Source organism: Oxyura jamaicensis, chromosome 2, assembly GCF_011077185.1.
Source record: "Oxyura jamaicensis isolate SHBP4307 breed ruddy duck chromosome 2, BPBGC_Ojam_1.0, whole genome shotgun sequence".
Taxonomy (NCBI): Eukaryota; Metazoa; Chordata; class Aves; order Anseriformes; family Anatidae; genus Oxyura; species Oxyura jamaicensis.
The window spans coordinates 41,805,619-41,823,564 of NC_048894.1; the positions used below are offsets into that span (position 1 = coordinate 41,805,619).

Sequence of the window (17,946 nt, forward strand, 5' to 3'; positions counted from 1 at the left end):
ATTTACTATGCAGTGTTTTATGTGACAAGGTCCTTGTCTTGTGTCTTGCTTAACACTCCTGAAAAAAATGGCACATCTGTGACACGACGTAGAATTCAAAACCCTTTATGCTGAACTGTGCAAACTGAGATAAAAAGGAAACAAAACATAAGCCCTAAATAATTACGGTGTAGAGGGGCTCAGCTCCCCCCCTCTAGGCTGGTCAGCTTGCGGAAGGCAACGTAAGAGTATTCTGCCGAAATTTCTAGTAGAACACCAAATTTCCCCATTTTTTCCTATCTTGACTGGCAGCCCCAGGAGCTTGGTCCTACGGACACATGGGGCCGGGAAGCACTTTTTATGAAGCGAACGGGCTGAAGAGCAACCACCCCTCCGCACACTGCGCATGCGCCTGCGCTCCCTCAGCCCTGCCCTCCCTCCCTTCGGCGGCCATCTCGCAGCTCCCCCTACACACACCGCGCATGCGCCCGGGCTCCCTCAGCCCTACCCTCGCGCGCCCCCGCTCGCTCCCACCGCCTTGCGCGCTCCCGCCGCCGCTGCCCTCCGTCCGGCCCCAGTGGGGGGTAAGAGCGGGGCCGGGTCGCTCCGCGCCTGCGCAGCGGCGGGGTCTCGCTACGCAAAGTGCGCAGCTGCCGGCGTAACGCGGGGCGCAGATGGAGCCTCCCCCCGGCGCTGCAGGTAGGGGCGGCCGCCGCAGGCGTTGGCAGGCGGGCGGGCCGCGGCGGAGCCTCCCCCGAAAACCTCCCTTTTTCCCCGAAAACCTCCCTCTCTTTCCCAGAACACCTCCCTCTTTCCCCTCCTGGGCTTCATCTCAGCTACCCGAGCGTCCTGAGGGAAGTCCCCGCAGGCTGCATCTGGGGAAGGGCGCAGCGCGGCGGCCCCTCGGGCTCCCCTCAATCTCGGTCCCCTTCAGCTTCCAGGCCGCGGCCCCGTCCCTCAGGCGGCCTGAGCGGGGCACGCCGGTGTCCGAGGGCCTGTCCTGCAGTGTGAGACTCCGCCGTGAGGAGGTCACGACGCCTAGCTGGCCCTCCCCAGAGCTGCTGGAGTCGGGGCTGCTTCTTGGTTAGCCACATCTCATCCTCGGGAGCCTCGAGGATGCTGACCAGGTTCTCCGTTTCAGATGGAAATGGCTTGGCCTGGTTTTCTCGGCCCTACAAATAGGGCACTGGCATGGTGGTCAAGCTCTGGTGTTGGTAGTATCATCTAAGCATTCACGTGTTGCACAACTAAGAAAATGTTATACAACTTACATCTGTATTTCAGCTGGCGGTTGTTCATCCGCAGCATAATTCTGCTCCCTGTTGTCCTTTGGAAGAGGTTTGTAGTAATTACAGTAGCTTAAATTAAGCTGTTGTGCATCCTTTGTGTACCAAAAAGGATGGCTCCAAATGTTGATATATAGCACTGCTTTACTTCCCTATTTATACCTGTAATGCCATTATATGTGCCTCCCAGCCCACGCTGTAGTTGTGTTTTAGCAGTGGTACTACTGCTGAGGGTGTACCTTGGGTATATGCTCAGTGACACTAATACTGAGATTGATCTGCTAAGCAGTGGCATTGCTTACTGACACCTCTCTAAATCTGCTACCTTGCTATCCGGTATCTCTTACGTACCTCCCCCCAGCCCAGCCATCGGTCCCTGGCTGTTACGGCTCGGCTGAAAACCTCAGAACGTGAACTGAAAGCGGAGAGGTCTAAGTGAGGTTGTAGAGAAAGTGGAGCAATAGCTGCAAGAGGTGTGAGCTGCCCTGTTGATATCAGTAAGGTGTTAACTCAGATACCCTGGTGCGGTGGTTTTTAATGTCATCGTTAACTGCTTCTTGGCTCACATATGAGAAAAATAGGAAGAATCACAGTTTAGTAAATTGTTACCACGACTGATGCTCCATTTTAAGGTCATAAAAGACACAGTTATTCTCATGGCTTTTCCAGGCAGTAGGGAGTGCATACCAGGGAGTCATCTGAAGCTCAGAATATAGAAGCTGTAAATTATGTCGTGATTTATATGGAAGGAGTTCTTGGACAGCAGCAGTTTGGGAAGGAACTGTAGCTGTGTTATTAGGTGATTACATCCCGTAAATGAATAGGTAGATGAGTCCGAGAAAATTGTGTTACTTGATGTTGTTTTACCCTGCGTATGAATGAATGTGCTGCTGCCTAGCGTTGAAGGTTTTTTTTTTTTTTTTGTACGCGGCACTGCTGTCATTGTAAGACGCTACTTTCAGTAGTAGAAATCATGGGGTATTAGCCGCTTTTCTTTTTAACTTGCATTTGGTTTTAGCCGTCATTTTCAAATAGTGATGTCTGGATCCCTATTTGAGGACTCATGAGTGCTTAAAGAGAAAAGTAAGGTTATTGACAGTAGCTTAGGTAATAAATACAAGGTTTGACGTCTATCCTGGTTAGTCTTAGGGGCCTTAAAAACAGGGGTCAAAGGGTGATTTCATGATCATTTTCGTAAGCTACTTGAAGTGTGTGTTTCTGACTCACGGTCGTGCGGAAATCTAGGTAGTTAAATACAGTGGCAGTCTATCAGTGGAAGGACTGAATTGGGCTTCCAGAAGGGTTGGGTCTCATTTTGAAATGAAATGGGCAGTAAGACAGAGCTACAAGCATGTACTGGAAGGACTGAAATCATGGCTTTGAATGATAGGAAGAGATAATGGGAGATACAGCAGTGTAAAGTCAGTCAGTAAAGGGGAAAAAAGTATACGTATAAAGAACAGTCTCACCTTTTAATTAAATGTCCTTAAATAACACTGGTGATTAAGAACATAAGTTACCCCCATCATGAAGAGAGTTAAATTGTATTGACCTTTTTGATGTTCATAGTGTCTTTGGCCTCTGTTGGGAACATGAAGGAAAAGGATAAATGTGATTTCCTAAAGTTGTTTGACAGCACGTTTTAAACAACTGTTCAGGGAAAAAAACGAAGAAATGGATGATGTGTTGGGGCACTCCGGTGAGTGTTAGAATGCTGAATAATTTGAAAGGGTTCTTTAGAGTTGAAAATCCAGAATAACATCAGCAATCATTTTGTTACTGTAACCAAAAGGCTTTCGGTTTCTATTCATGTCAAAACACCTCATACTCTACAACTTCTAAAAAACTGAATAATCACTGTTGTGTTTTGATCTGTTGTGTTAGTTCTTAAGGTCTTCATTCATTTGTTTTATACATGCTGATTGCTCATTAAATCCATAGGTGCAGAAATCAAAGATGAGTAAGAGAGCCATTGCTTTGTCTTCTCTCTTAATCCTCACTTCCATTAAAGAAATATTAAGAAGAATGATATTCGGTCCTGTTACTAAAAAAGCCTTGTTCTTAATTTGTCTGTGGTGTTCATTACCTGACTTGAAAGATGTGAACTGCATCTGAAGATGCAGAAGACCCAGAGAAGCTGTTCAACTGTGTCTTGAAAAAAGTGGTTGAAGAACTTTAAATATTCCTTAAGGAGTTTAGGCAGATTTTTTTTTAATAAAAAACTTTTTTTTTTTTTTAGTTTTCAGAATTGCATGAAATAAAAGAGGAGCATGTAGTACTCTAACACTAATTAGTGGCTATTGAGCGTGGTGGGAAGAAATCTTATGGTGGTTACCATCTCTACTACTAATGTTTGGGGTTTTTCACTGGTTTGTAGTTACTCCCGCATATGTCCTTCATCCAAGTGCAGGTTACTTTGCTCTTTGTTAGTGATTTCTTTTTTTTTGATGTGAATTTTTGTGAAATTCTTGAGGTCCCTGTTTAACTCTATGTGGTCTGTTTACTTCACTGTCTGTTCTTCGGATTTTTGTGGACCTTACTCTATTTCTTTCTTCAGGTGGAAGCAAGCAGTAAATTCTTAGACAACATCTACTGTTAGCTAGAAAGGGCATAAGCAGTAGGGGTTTATACACTCGTGACCACTTTAGACAAAAGGTGCTCAAATGTTTGGGCTTCCCTTGAAAGGGGTGGAACCCTGTACATAGGAATCCCGTTGTATCCGAGATGGTGGTAACTTTTGCTGTCCCAGAAAATACAAAATGTGTGTGTTGTTGCTGAAATATTTCTGCATGGTGTCTTTGTTTAAGTGACAAGAAGCTATGTTCAGAAGGATTTTACATCAGTTTACCAAGTGAATCATTCAGAAGTTTTACAGTAGTAGAACTAAAGCTCTTGTGGCTGTTTTAATCCTCAGCTGATCCACAGCCCTAGTTGTCACTCATTTTGTGTTTTGTGTAGTTTGCTAGAATCTTCATCTACAGCTGTCAGAAGGGATTTGGGGTGGGGTTTGCTTGTAGGGTGCTCCCACCCTAACCTTTCCTAACTGGCAGGTCTGTCATACCTGTACAACAGTTCGGGGTAGTGTTAGTGAACCAGCACAGCAAATATTAAGCCCTGATCTGTAGTTAATTCTTCGTGTCTTTTAACTGGCTCTGCTATGTGATCAGGCATGTGAAAAAACAAACCTCCCTGTGTCAAACAAACAACTGTACAGGAAGCTTCAGGCTTGGCTTTACTTCTTAGTCAGTAGATGTATGAGCATTTGGAAGCCACGTGTAATTAACAAATAAGTGCGCTGTCAGGTTTGCTTTTCCTTTTCTTTCTAGATATTACAGACTAGCCGTAATATAGCCATTGTTCGTTTTTAGCAAACAGCCTTGTCAGTATTCTCGTAATCCAGTACTGCCATATTGCAAGAACACATGAGCCCCAAAGCAAAATGTAAGATAACAAATTCAGCCAGTGAAAAAGGTGAAAATTGACTTTGAGGTGATGATAGAATAGTGAGAAGTTAAAGCTTTGGAAATTTTCCCTTGTGTTGTCATCCCTGTACTCCATCTTCATTTAAAATGATGTGAATATTAGATAGAAAAAATCTCTAGATCTGTAACTTTTTAAATGCAAAAAAAATTATTCGTATACAGTTGGAAAAAAAAAAAAAAAAGGTTGTTGTAGAGAAGCTACGCTGATCAGCCTCTTCTGCGTTTCAGTGAGGGTTTCAGGATATCACTTATGTTACCTCACTTGGATTACAACACTTCTATCACTTTGTGTTGCCCTTTGATACTCTAAAACCTTAGCAGAAAGCAGAGTACTTCAGACTCTAGTTCCTATGCAAATACCTATGTGCAAATGAAGCTACCAAGCTCAGTGGCATTTCACGTATGCATAAAGATACTCAGTCCTGGTCCATCATGGCTTGGTTCACACTGGATGTTTTTGACTGATAAAATTCACGGCTTTTAGCGGGATCCTGAATGTTTTTGTGGGACCAAAGTTAACAAAGAGGTATGCTGAAACTATTTGTCACTTTGGCCCCGTGAGCTTCCTGGCACTAAGGGCACAGGAGACCCCCCCATGGGTATAGGATTGGGTACTTAAAGTATTAATTTCATCTTCAAGGAGTATTTAGATACATATTTAAAAAACAGACAAAAAAAAAACAACAAACCTACACTTGGAGGAAGAAATCATAAATTTTAGAAATACCAATTTTTTTCTGCCCATGACTTTAGTAGGTCTATCTCTAAATTCACTTGCTGTGATGATGTGCGACTTCGTGTTTCAGAGCAGAGGTTTCAGGTAGTTGATAACAGATTCAATGATACAGACTTTTTGATAGCTATTTTTATGATGCACATACACCCAGATGAATTAGCATGGATTAATGAAAGATCTGTGGCTGTTATTTGATACAAAGTGGATAACCTAGGCAAAATAAAGGAGATGAAAATTTTGAATGCATCCTTTGCCTGGAGGAGTAGTAAGCCATAATTATCTTTGCCCATTCAAAGCACAACTGTTACAAGGGCACTAAAATAAATCTGAAATGGGTTTTGGAAAGATTGAACCTCTGGAGTCTGTAGAGCCAATAGTCTGATGAAAGGAATGTTTGCCTCTAAGCATACAATTAATGCTGCACTGCTACTTCCTTTATTAATAAAAGTATACTTTCCCAAGCCATTTTATAATTAGCTCATAGGAAAGGTTTTAGAACAAAATGTTGAGCTCTGTATTTACAACACAAATAATTTTGTTGAGTGATTAAAAAAAAAAAAGACTAAATTCCCAAGCTTAATGCACTTCAGTATCTCAGCCATAAACCTGTTACTCATTGTCTCACCCATCATATGAACTATGTTTCTTACTGAAACCTCTAAAATATTTGAAGTACTACTTGGAGATTTTTTTTTTTTATAGTGTGCATAGGTGATCTGAAGCAAGGAGATCCAAATTACAAGCTGTGTAACTAAATGCATCTTTTAAAAGCTCTTACTGGAGTTGCTTAACTGACTTCCTCTGGCTTGCTGAAGGTGTAAGTCTTCTTCAGATATCTGGACAAGTTTTCAACTTTTTCTCCGTTTTTCTGAGTAATCTGTGTCCCTGCTACATCAAGTTATGAGAGATGGAAGCAGAGCTGTGAACTCCCAGCAGGTGCAGTGACAAAGGGGTGAACAGGGTCAGTCCAGCAGTGCTGAGGGAGGGAGGGGAGATGATAAAACTTCTTGTGGGATGCTGTTCAGTGAAAGCTTTCTTCTTTGTGTCCCCTTTTTCTAATAGTCTTCTATGACAAGCTACCTATAGTCTTCTACAGGACCAGCTGCTACAGTTTCTTTTATTTTTAGTAAAGCAGCTTTGTGTTTCAACCTCCTCTTGTCCTCTTTACAGGCTTGCTGTCTACTGCACAGGACTACAGTGTTGTCCTCAAGGCCTTCCTGGGACCTGCAGCTAGAGACTAGAAAGCAGTGAGAGTGTTCCAGTCATCTTTTGTTTTCCCAGCTTCCCACAGAAGGAACTGGATGTGTATTCTCTGCTGTTCTAGTGGTTGTGATGCTCTGGTTCCTACTGATGCATGTATTTCCAGATTTTTTTTCCCCTATTTTTACAAAAATATTGAAAACTGTTGAGACAGATGGCTGTGGTCCTTGACCTTCCATGGCAATAGATAATTTTAGCACATAAGGGATTTAATCAACTGCAGAAAGCTATTACAGTTGTATTCTTGTGCCCTAGATCGATTATTAGCTAGATTGAGATTAGCTAAAACCCACAGATTTTGTGTGAAAAGAAAAAGGAAAAAAACCGTGTTCTTAATGTTTTACTGAATATGGTATCTTCCAGTTTTGTAATCTCTCTTGCCTACCTTTAATCCTTTACATTATGCTGAGATGAAATGGAGAATGATTTTTCCTTCAGAGAGATGCTAACTTTTTTATAGTTTCTACCCTTCTATCTTTATTTTGGCATCTGCAAGCATATACTTTTTACCTGTTCTTTATCTTCTCTTATATTCTTTGTCCCCGTGAGAAGCTGTGCTGATGTCTTCCTGCCTTCAGGGCATTCAGTAGTTTTACTACACCAATTCCGTAGCTGTAGCCTCACCCTCATTTTCAAGGGGCCCGGTGGCTTAGGTGCTTTAACACCTGCAAGCCTGTGTTTGGTTTTGATTCTGGCTTAATTTCCATGTATATTTGTACGTTTGTACAAAATGCTTGTTTTTATTGTTAATCGTAGCCCAATTTTTTGTAACCTTGACTCACTTAGCTAAGTTGATCCATATCTCCCATGCAACTTTTGATGGTACTAGCAAATTTCAGCAGAATGTAAGATAACGGCAGAATCTTAAACGATGAAGTTGTATAACAAGCATGGCCAAGTTTTGGGTGGCTGGGGCGGGGTGGGAGGGAGGGGAGGAAAAGCAGCTGCTAACATCTCTGGCCTGCTGGCAGCTGGGAGGTAGCATGTTCTTCTCTCACTTTGCAGCCAAACTAGAATCATCTTGGGCAGCCTTCACGGGAAACCAGGTGAAGTGCATGGAGGTTGCAGATGGGAACCAAGGATATCGACTTTCAAATGAGAAGGGCAGACTAGGAAAACATTTCTTGCTTGTCTGGGAATGATTTTATCGATATTTTGAAGGGAAAATAAAGCAGTAGGTAAAAAAAAAAACGTAGTAGGTGTGCTGTAATGCAGATTCTGTTGGGACTAGTCTGTAGTAAATCTGGTATTTGCTATTCTGCATCTTAGTGCAGAATAGTGAGCTATCAAAAGAAGTACTTATTATTCTAGAAATAGTAATATAGTTGAAAAAAGGCAAAAGGAATTGATGGTTTCACATCATGGTTGTCTCATGTTTTTTGATGAAGTCTTGCTTCTAAGGTGTTGTTTCTTTTAAAGTTCTTGCCATATAATGTTACTGCAGAGCTGATTTGGTTAGTGATGATTTTTTTGCAAGTGCTTATACGTTGCTATCAGAAATGTGGTTATTCCACATGTAAACATTTTTCTAGCTGGTATCTGGTATTGTTAATATTTGTGCCCTATTTTTCTTTAACATTTTGTATAAATGCTAGGGATACCAACTTCAATAAAGTATTTTAAGATCCTTCAATGAAAATCACTGTGTGTAATACAATAGATAGCTTAGAATCAAGGAAGAATATTAAAATGCTTTGGACATCACAGTTGAAATTAATGACTAGATACAGTAGTGCCCAAGCTGAACATCTGCATTAGACCTGTTTGGTGAGATAGTTGTACTCAGGTACATGAAGCTACTGCTAGGCCTTATAAGGTGACTTGAATTGCTCGTACTTCTCAGGGTTTAAAAACCAATCAGCTAACAAACTTTTTTTTTAAAAAGCAAACTATAAATGAGATCATAAGTGGTCTTTATTCTTGTTTCCTTTATAATGTTCTGAATTACCATTTAACCGCTGTTGTAGTGGTCTTCTGGTTCTTACTGGACACTGCCCTGCATCCTGATGTGCCCTCTCCATCCTGCCTTTTCAGCCCCTCCAGGTTGGATGACATGGGACTAAAAAGCAGGAGTTTGTGTGGAGTGCAGCAGTGTCATGGTTCTGGTTAAGCTGGTGTTAACACCAGCGCAGCTACTGATGTCATGATGTCTTACATCCCTTTCCTTTTGAATAATCAAAAGAAAATTGGGTTCTTCAGCTAAAACTCAGAAATCCCCTTTGACTCTTTGAGGTTGACAGGAGGCTCTCTCCCTCTCTGGAGGGTGCCCTTGTCCTGTTCCCTTTTTGGCCCTGAGCTGTGTTCCTTTCTGCTCCCCGCTGTCAGCAGCGGGTGGCTGATCCTTGCTTCGGAGCCCTGTGCTGCCTCAGCTGCTGTCGGAGCCGTGGCTGCTGCTGCTGACTTCTGCCAGGCAAGGAAACCCAGGCGCCCTTCTCAGGCCCTGGCTGCTTCTCTGTGATCTGCTGCATTTCCGTATGTGCTGGGGTACATACTGATGGATAAAAGTTAGGTGAAGTAATTAGTAGAACTCTGGTAACTGGATCTAGTCACTCCAAAGTATAAACCAGCGGGGAAATGCTTTGTTGCTTTTATTTGAGGAGTTAGTTTTCCAGGTTGAACTGGCTGCTTGCTCACTGTGTGGTTACATGTGTACTAGTGCTGATGTGATGGGGTGGGGTGAGGACAGTTGGGGACAGTCAAATGCCATTTTAGAGGCAGCTGGCATCCCACTTGCTCAGGAAAAGCAGAAAAGCGTAGGCTATAATTTGAGCCAGGGATGCTCATGACAGCTGCAGCGTTCTCTCTGCTTGTTCCTGCTCTCACACAGTTCTCCTTAATGGACAGTTTATGAATTTATATAGTGAACTGGACTGGAGAACTTATCTAGCTAAAAAGTTGCCTGACAACAAATTTACTTACCTTGAAACCAAATTAACGTCCCCTTTAAGTCCACAGGGGCTGCAAAAGACACCTCTGCCAAAGGGAAGAGCATTGCAGGCATTGGGAGAGGGCAGTAGTGCCAGCTTGCTTTGACTGAAGTTGTTCAAAGTAGAGCTGAGGCAGGTAGGTTGGTGGTGCTGTTTTCTGCCATGTCATTTGGCCCAGATGACCTGTCCTGTTTCATACAAAATGTGCTTTAAAGGTTTATGACAGCTTTGTGCTGTCTAGAACCTAACGAGTGCTCGGTGCAGTAGTTGTACTGATATTTTGAAAAATAATGAAGGGTATTTAATTGCAATTTTATTCTCAGACATGGAAATCAGCATAAAAGCAAATTGATTTGCTGTGTAAAACACTTCATTTTCATTCTTTCCATAGAATCATGGAATGGTTTGGGTCGGAAGGGACCTTAAAGATGACCTCATTCCAACCCCTTGCCTTGGGCAGGGACACTTCCCACCAGACCAGGTTGCCCAAAGCCCCATCCAGCCTGGCCTTGAACACCTCCAGGGATGGGGCATCCACAGCTTCTCTGGGCAGCCTGTTCCTGTGCCTCACCACCCTCTGAGTGATTAATTTCTTCCTGAAGTTCAAGCTAAACCTACCCTCTTTTAGTTTAAAGCCACAACCACTTGTCCTATCACTACACTCCCTGACAAAGAGTCCTGCCCCAGCTTTCCTATAGCCCCCTTTAGGTACTGGAAGGCTGCTGTAAGGTGTTCCTGGAGCCTTCTCTTCTCCAGGCTGAACAACACCAACTCCCTCAGCCTGTGTTCACAGGAGAGGTACTTCAGCCCTTTGAACATCCTTGTGGTCTCCTCTGGGTTCATTCTAATACTTCCATGTCCTTCTTGTGCTGGAGACCCCAGAGCTGAACACAGCACTCCAGGTGGGGTCTCACGAGAGCAGAGCAGAGGGGGAGAATCACCTCCCTCGCGCTGCTAGCCGCACTTATTTTGATGCAGCCCAGGATGCAGATGGCTTTCTGGGCTGCAAGTGTGTGTTGCCAGCTCATGTTGAGCTTCTTATCCACCAACACACCCAGGTCCTTCTCCTCAGGGCTGCTCTCAATCCATTCTGTGCCCAGTCTGTATTTGTGCTTTTGCTGTAGAAATTCCAAGTAATAAATCTTTAAGAAGATAAGGTATTTGTTCTGATTCTGTGTATTGGCCATCATAATGCTCTGTTTTGTTACCATATTCCTCTGTTAATACTGCAGATTCAATAATGTGTAGTCTCATAGCATTAATAAACTTTAAAGTTGACGGGTTAGAAATGACCAGAGATATGTAAATCTGTGTTGCCTTTTGATCTAGAAGTAACTGCAGATACTCTGAAAAACAGTGTTTGAAAAGGGGTAGGTAACTGAAATTCTGCACATTTCCTTAATTCTGCATATCACACTTTTTCTTTCATTTAATCTAAATTTTTAACAAGCTATTTTAAAATGAGATGATTGTCAGTCAAAGTAACAGCGTATCTGACAGTTTTTTTTAATGTGAGCGTCACAGCTGATTCTGTGTTGAAGAGTAATATCAACAGCAAAGTGTAAATAAATAGTGTGTTTGGGGAGGAAATTGAGGCATTTAGTATAATGATGCTGCACTACACCATTTTCCATACAAATATCCTTTAAAGGGCTTTTAAATCAGAACCTAGGAAGTAAAAAGCTGTGCTTGATAAATTCTCACCCCTTTGTTCTGAAAAGAGTGCATTGAGGGGAAAAAAAAAGGCAGTGCATTTCCAGACAGTCTGTAATTTAAGTATAGCCAGAATCACTAGTTGTACTCACTATACTGAATTCTGTTTTGAGGCAGCTGAATGCAAACTGCAACCCTCCTTTTAAATGTAGAGTTCAGGCTTCAGTGTTTGCTCTTCTTAAGTTGGTTTTCTCAGTGAAAAAACTTGCAGACCCTGCATGTAATCAATTGGTTGTTTTTTTTCCAAAGAACCGCGGTCTTTAATCTACTACATTACTAATGTAGTAATAAAACTTTCATGTACTTCTCTAATATGGGATGTACTTCTCTGCTTTATTATGGAAGTAAAAAAAGCTGTAGTTTGTAAAGATAATGCAGAGAGAAAAATATTAGTATCCAGAATTAAACATAATTCTCAATCTTTGTGCAGTCTTTATGCAGATCTTTTACTTAGTAAGATAGAAAGTTGAATGTGCTGCCAGATTTTTTTCTATTATTTTTAGTTCATTTGGCACATTAGACAGAACAGAAACTTACAGGATAATGCTTGTACCTGTATCTAAGCAATTTTTAATCTTGGGACTTTCCTGCTTTACAGTGTGTGCTCCTTCTGCAGTTTTTCTGGTGCTAGTTAGTTACAGACGGAGTATACTAGTATCTGATCTGTAAACAGTGCTATGTTATTTCTGTGGATTCTTTATTTTGTATAGAAAAATAATTTTTTCCTCTTTGTTTCTGACTCTTGCAGAGAATTCTAAGCTGAGACATGTAGAAAAAGATGTCTTGATTCCAGTAATAATGAGAGACCGAGCCAAGGAGCTTTGTTCAGATAAAGTGCAAGGTAAGAGTCAAATATTCATTGGGAGACCAGATGTACTCACTTTTGTGCCCTGAATATAATCATTTTTTTTTGACAAGTAGTCAGAGAATTAATATGTATGATCTACATCATATCTGTTAGCTGCAAAACCAGTAATACAGTGCATGAATCTGCCAGGTTGGCTTGCACTGCTAGGTTATGTGGACTGCTTTCCAAAATGACTTGGTTTTGATTGTTTTCTGATTGATAGAAAGCTTTCCACATTTTGATCTAGACTATGTGGTGACAGCAACACAGGAGTTGTTTGTACTGTATATAATACCTATATAAATGGTGTTGTTTCACATGAGCGTTCACGTAGGGTCTTCTTGATTATAACAGATTTATTTACTATAATGCAGCCTTTCCCTGCTCCAGCGCTTTGGTGATACTTGTGCATGGAGACGTGTTATTAGACATTGGAACAGGCTGGTGCAGTCTGCTTTTGCATGTTTTCATTTTCTTTTGGAGAGTACTGGACAATAACTCTGTAAAGTTGGATATCAACACTTCTTCAGCACTTAACTGTTCACATATTCCTGGAAGAAACTTCTAACTTTCTGGAGTTAGAGCTACTCACACACATGGGCTAGCTGAGAGCATTGATGTAAGATGGGGAAAAAAAAAGTAAAGCACAGAACTACTCCATACAAGTGGCATGCTTTCAGTGGGATGCTTGCCTCTTGTCATCTGTATTCTAAAGCTGAAGGGGCCATTGGAGAGAGATTCAAAGAACGTCTACTGCAGGAGGAGCCCTAGGAAGTTAGGGAAATGTCCTTGAACTCTTGTGAACAAGTTACAGGGAACTCAATCTGACAGAGAGGTGTTACCTAGGTTATAAAACAAAATCTTAGGTAATTGCTTCAGAAAACAAGCATATAAGGCATCCACAGCCAACAGCACACAAAACAGGAAGAAAACTGAGTTACTAGAGAACCATTGCTGCAAAAGGACAGTTGTGATGAGAAATAGTCTTTCAAGCTATCAGGGATCACAGAAGAAACTGTGAGACTGTTCCTTGAGTAATAGATGTTTCAGAGACAGATATAGTTAAAATGGACCGGCATCATTTTAAGAAGATTGTTTTAGGGGGTCCACAAAAGATGTGATGGAGTAGTGTCATAATGATTTTCAGATAGGTAGGAAAAGAGTTGGGAATACCTGTCAGAGGGAGGTGTGATCAGATGACAGGTACCTTCCAATGCTGCAGAAGGCCTTCATACAATTCTCATATTGTAGTTGAATAGTTTATATTTTGAATGCTGTTCATGTTGGGGGAAAAATGAAGAAAAGCAATTAGAAGAATGTGGATCTTTGAAAGAGGATTTCCGTTAAAAATAATTTGTGTACTATTTGTATTATTTTCTTTTGGGGTAGACCACAGTGGTGTTTGTATGGTGCTGTTTTTTTTTTTTTTTGGGGGGGGGGGGGGGCGGTGGGGACCGCGCTTTTTTTTTTTTTTTTTTTTTTTCCCCATGTATTTTCTTTGTGTGAAATTAGGGTGTTGGTTTCAGCTTCTAAGTCTTGTGACACCCACCCATATTGGAGATTCTTGAGCTGAGGGCTGTGGACTATTACCTTTGCAGCTTCTCCATGTTTTTGCCTCTATAAATTTTAAAGCAAATTCCTGTCGTAATTATCTTCTTCGTGGTGTTAGGCAAAACTATAGATATATTTTAATTTCTTCTGGATAGAGTTCAGTTATGTGTCCTCTGAAAAATGAGGTTTGTGGATTCATCAGTCCTCCTTTCTTTCTTCTGTTAGCTGGAAGCCAGTTTTGATCAAATCGTGTGAAAGAGGTGGAAACTGAATATTTCCTATGCAATTTTTGTGATCAAATAGATGAAAAAAAGATCTATATTCATATCCATACTACAAAAAAGGTGGTTCAGCCACCTTTTTGTCTACCTTTTAATAGCAGGGTGGAGAGCAGGCCATGGGAAGTGAAAGGTTAAATGGTTTTGTGAAGAGGAGAACTTCTTTCTCATATCCATTGTGAAATTATTCCTGGAATAAATTTGTCTTGTTAGTACACAGGGATAGGTGTTAATCAGAGTAAATAGGCTATGGTTTTTGTGCTGTAAACAATTACAAGCTATGAACATAAGCTGTATAATTTAGTAATCAAAACTTCTGAAATCCAGTTGGTGAGCTACAGAGTGCCTGTGTATGAAATTGCTGTTTACACTAAGGTGTAGGTGCTCATTTAACTCGTTCTCGTTTTTTTTTTTTTTTTCTGCTTTATGTTAATTTTGTTTGACCAACTCCTACTGGTATACCTTTTGTTTCATTTTTGTCTCTAGGAAATTGTGGTAAATGCATTGGAAGTGTAGGAAACAAAGCTATTCTACAAGTATGGGCCTTAACAATTGACTTTATCATGCTAGGTTCCTGTCTAGCCCTATGGGGAGCCCCCATACATTCAATAGTGCTCTGCATGAGCATGGGGTCCATCTGTATACAGGCCGTTACCTTAGCCTGCAGCTATACCACCTAGAGCTGCCTGCTTATCAGAGCTAATAAAGCAAGTAGTGACAGCCTGTCCAGCACGTGTTCGAGAGGCATCCAGGGAAAAGAAACCCCAAGGGTTAAAAAATAAAAAGAATAAATAAAAAAAGGGTTTTGTTAACTCAAGAGGTGATACTGCTACCCTGGCATGGTTAAATGGGTGACCTGGTGCAGTGCTTGGGTGTTGGTTTAACAGAGTAGTTTAGGGATGAAATAACCGTGAAAATGTGTCCATTTTAAAGATAATTTGTAAAAAACAATTAAGAATTGAGACTAGTAAAATTTAATTTTACTTATTTAAATTTAGTTTGAACTTTTTCCAGATTGTCATAGTACAGTTCTTGTGAGTGCTGCATGTTTCTCAATGATTTAGTACATCGTCGTTGCAGCATTATTTCTGTATTTAAGGTTTTCAAGCAAAAAATTGCTATATTAGTACTTTTGTTAGAGGGTAAAGATGCTTTTTGAAGAACACACATTTTCCATGACCATTACATAAATATGCTAATACCCGTGAGATGTACGTATGTGAAATTGTGGACTCTTATTGGAGTATCATTGAAAGAAAACTATTTTCATGAAGTGTTGTAAAAACAACAAAAGAAACCAAAAAAAAACAAAAAACAAAAAAAAAAAAAACACAAACAACACCCAAATGTAACATATTCAATGTACTTATACAGACAGGATAAAGAGCCATATTAAATACGTGCTTTCCTGTATTAGTATATATTTGATATATAAAATACATACCTACAAGCTGAAGTAGCTAAAAGGAGTGTTTTATCTGCTGTCATCTTCCATTGCTTTTATAAAATCATTTCTTAATTTAGACAAAATGTAGATTGCAAATGAAAGTACTCAGATCATTGAATCAGTCACAAAACCTTATTTTTGTATTATGTTTTCTGTAAATGTTTTGTGTATTTGTTGTGTTAGAAAGCAGTTCTCTCCCACCTCCCCCAAACCCCACAATCTTTCTTTTTTTTTTTTTTTTCCTTTTTGTTTGGACAAAAAACAATCTTGCCCTAGTGACAAGGGGCTTTAGTCCTAAACTTCTTTTTCCTCTAAGTTTTCTTGTCTGCTACTGTTTGATGGTCTGTGTTTGGGAATTCGAAGGTCAGCAAGAGTGACTTGCAGTTCTCTTACTTAGGTAATTGTGACTCTACACTTGTCAAATTTCCAGAGTTCATGTAGGCAAATGACCTGTATGCTTTTCAGGATGAATACAGGAAAAGCTAGTTCAAATCAGCCTGGTTCTGCCATTATGAGGCAATGAAGTAAAGAAAACAGTTTGTGTGATTGAAGACCTGATCCTGCATACAACTCTGCAAATAAAATGAGGCCATTTCTCATTTGAAGTTTGTCATGGAAGGAACAAATTTGGCCAAGAAGACAAGTGCGCTTTTTTTTTTTTTTTATGGGAAAGAGACAGGTGGGAAATGGTTTGCTGAGTTGGGGGACCTTCCCTGGAGCAAGCTGTTAGATTGTTTTTGGTGTCCGTAGGAAGTGTATAATTAGGGCAACTGGATTCACATTGCTGAAAATACTTGTAAGATACCTGGCAGTGCTTTGAAAAAGGTCCTGGAAACTGTGGCTGGAAAAGGACATTTCCAAGCAGCCACCCTCCTCCCATTCTCCATGTTTGCCATTAGTCTTCCCTTCCTCAGGGCTCATGTTGATACTTAGTGAAAATGATGGGATGCAACACCACTGCAGGCTTCTCTACAGTAGAGCATGACCAGTGTCAACCAGAGTTTTGATAACGTGCAGTTACTCAACAGTCCTGTCACTGACGTTATCTCTGTCCCCGTAGGGGCCACCTGCTCTGGACCGTGACCCTTACACCTGACACATCAAGGCCCATAAAAAGAAAGAAATTTCTGATTGAAGTACATTTGATGCTGCACATTTAAATGCCCAAGCACACCTTCAGATATGTTTCTCCAAAAAAGTCTTGTTATATGTATATATTCCTATATAAGAAATGCAGATAATGAAATGTGTGAACTAGCAAATTTCAGCGTGCTGTTACTCAGTGGCATTGCTCACTTTCCTTTTTATGCAGGCCGAGTTCTGTTAATTGATGCAGACCGTTGCTAATGCTGGGAGAGGATTAACCTGTTGGTACCTACAGTCATGGTTCTGAAGTTAACACTGGGAGATGCTAAGACCGATAGTATTGGGAAATGAAATAACAGCTCACTTTAAAAATGTTGACCAGTTGTATTTTCGTGAAGCAAATTGAAACTAAAAACACCTTTCATAACTGAATTCTGCTCACCTGCTCTGCCTCATTGTGAAAAGATGGTCCTTAGAATCTTTTTAAAATTCACATATTTTAGAAGAATATGGGGATATATAGAATGGGTATAGTATATATTATATAGTATATGGGTACATATTAGAAGTGTATCTTCTAATTGACTGAATCAAAAAGATCAACTAACTGATAAAAGTCAGCGATTCTACTTGACAAATTCGGGCAACTTTTTTTATTGTGTCGCTGTGACCAGATTCTTGCACATGCTTCTGTACGCATTCATCAGAGTTTGGAAATCCTGAGAGGCTGCATGGGAGGAATCACGAACTTTATGACTGGAAGAGACATCTTCTAGGAGAGTGAAAACAGAATGCAGCCTTACTACCTACAACTTCACTTTTCTGAGAGAAAAGTTAGACTAATTTGAGAACATCATTTCAATTGAGCAGCAAAACTGCAGGTAGAGAAGGGGAAAAAAATGTTATCCTCCATTGCTATATTATCTGCAATTATTAATTATTAAAGTACGTTAATTTTTAAAGTACATGATAGTCATATTGTGTGTGTGACTCCATGACCGTGTATAAAGTCATTGAGATTACTGTTGTACATGCTGTGCAGTTGTCAGTTATTTAAATGTTGTGTTTTGATGGTGTACAGCTATATTTAGTAGTGGTAATAAATTGCTAGGTGTTTTTCCCCGGTTAGTGTTTCTGAGAGTAAGATGCTGTTTTTTTTATGTTTGTGTCTGTGCCCAATAGTTTTTATCTTTGGGAAAAGATTCAGGTCTATGTATTTCCAGTGAACATTTACTCTCATCACATTTAACCATGTGAATTAATACAATCTCTAGAGGGATTATGGTATATTGAGCTTTGCTCCAACAAACCAAGCAGAGAGAACAGCTATATGTAAATTACAATTCTAGATCTT

At 40.5% G+C, this 17,946-nt stretch overlaps 1 protein-coding gene across 1 annotated transcript in view; it reads left to right on the plus strand.

Moving 5' to 3' along the window:
- The first annotated feature begins 506 nt into the window (after positions 1–506).
- Positions 507–17,946, plus strand: part of CMC1 (C-X9-C motif containing 1) — a 40,756-nt gene continuing 23,316 nt past the window's right edge. Inside the window, exons 1-2 of the mRNA XM_035317348.1 lie at positions 507–678; positions 12,132–12,224. Coding sequence (XP_035173239.1) covers positions 654–678; positions 12,132–12,224 — 118 coding nt within the window. The 5' untranslated portion in view covers positions 507–653. The remainder of the gene's footprint in view (positions 679–12,131; positions 12,225–17,946) is intronic.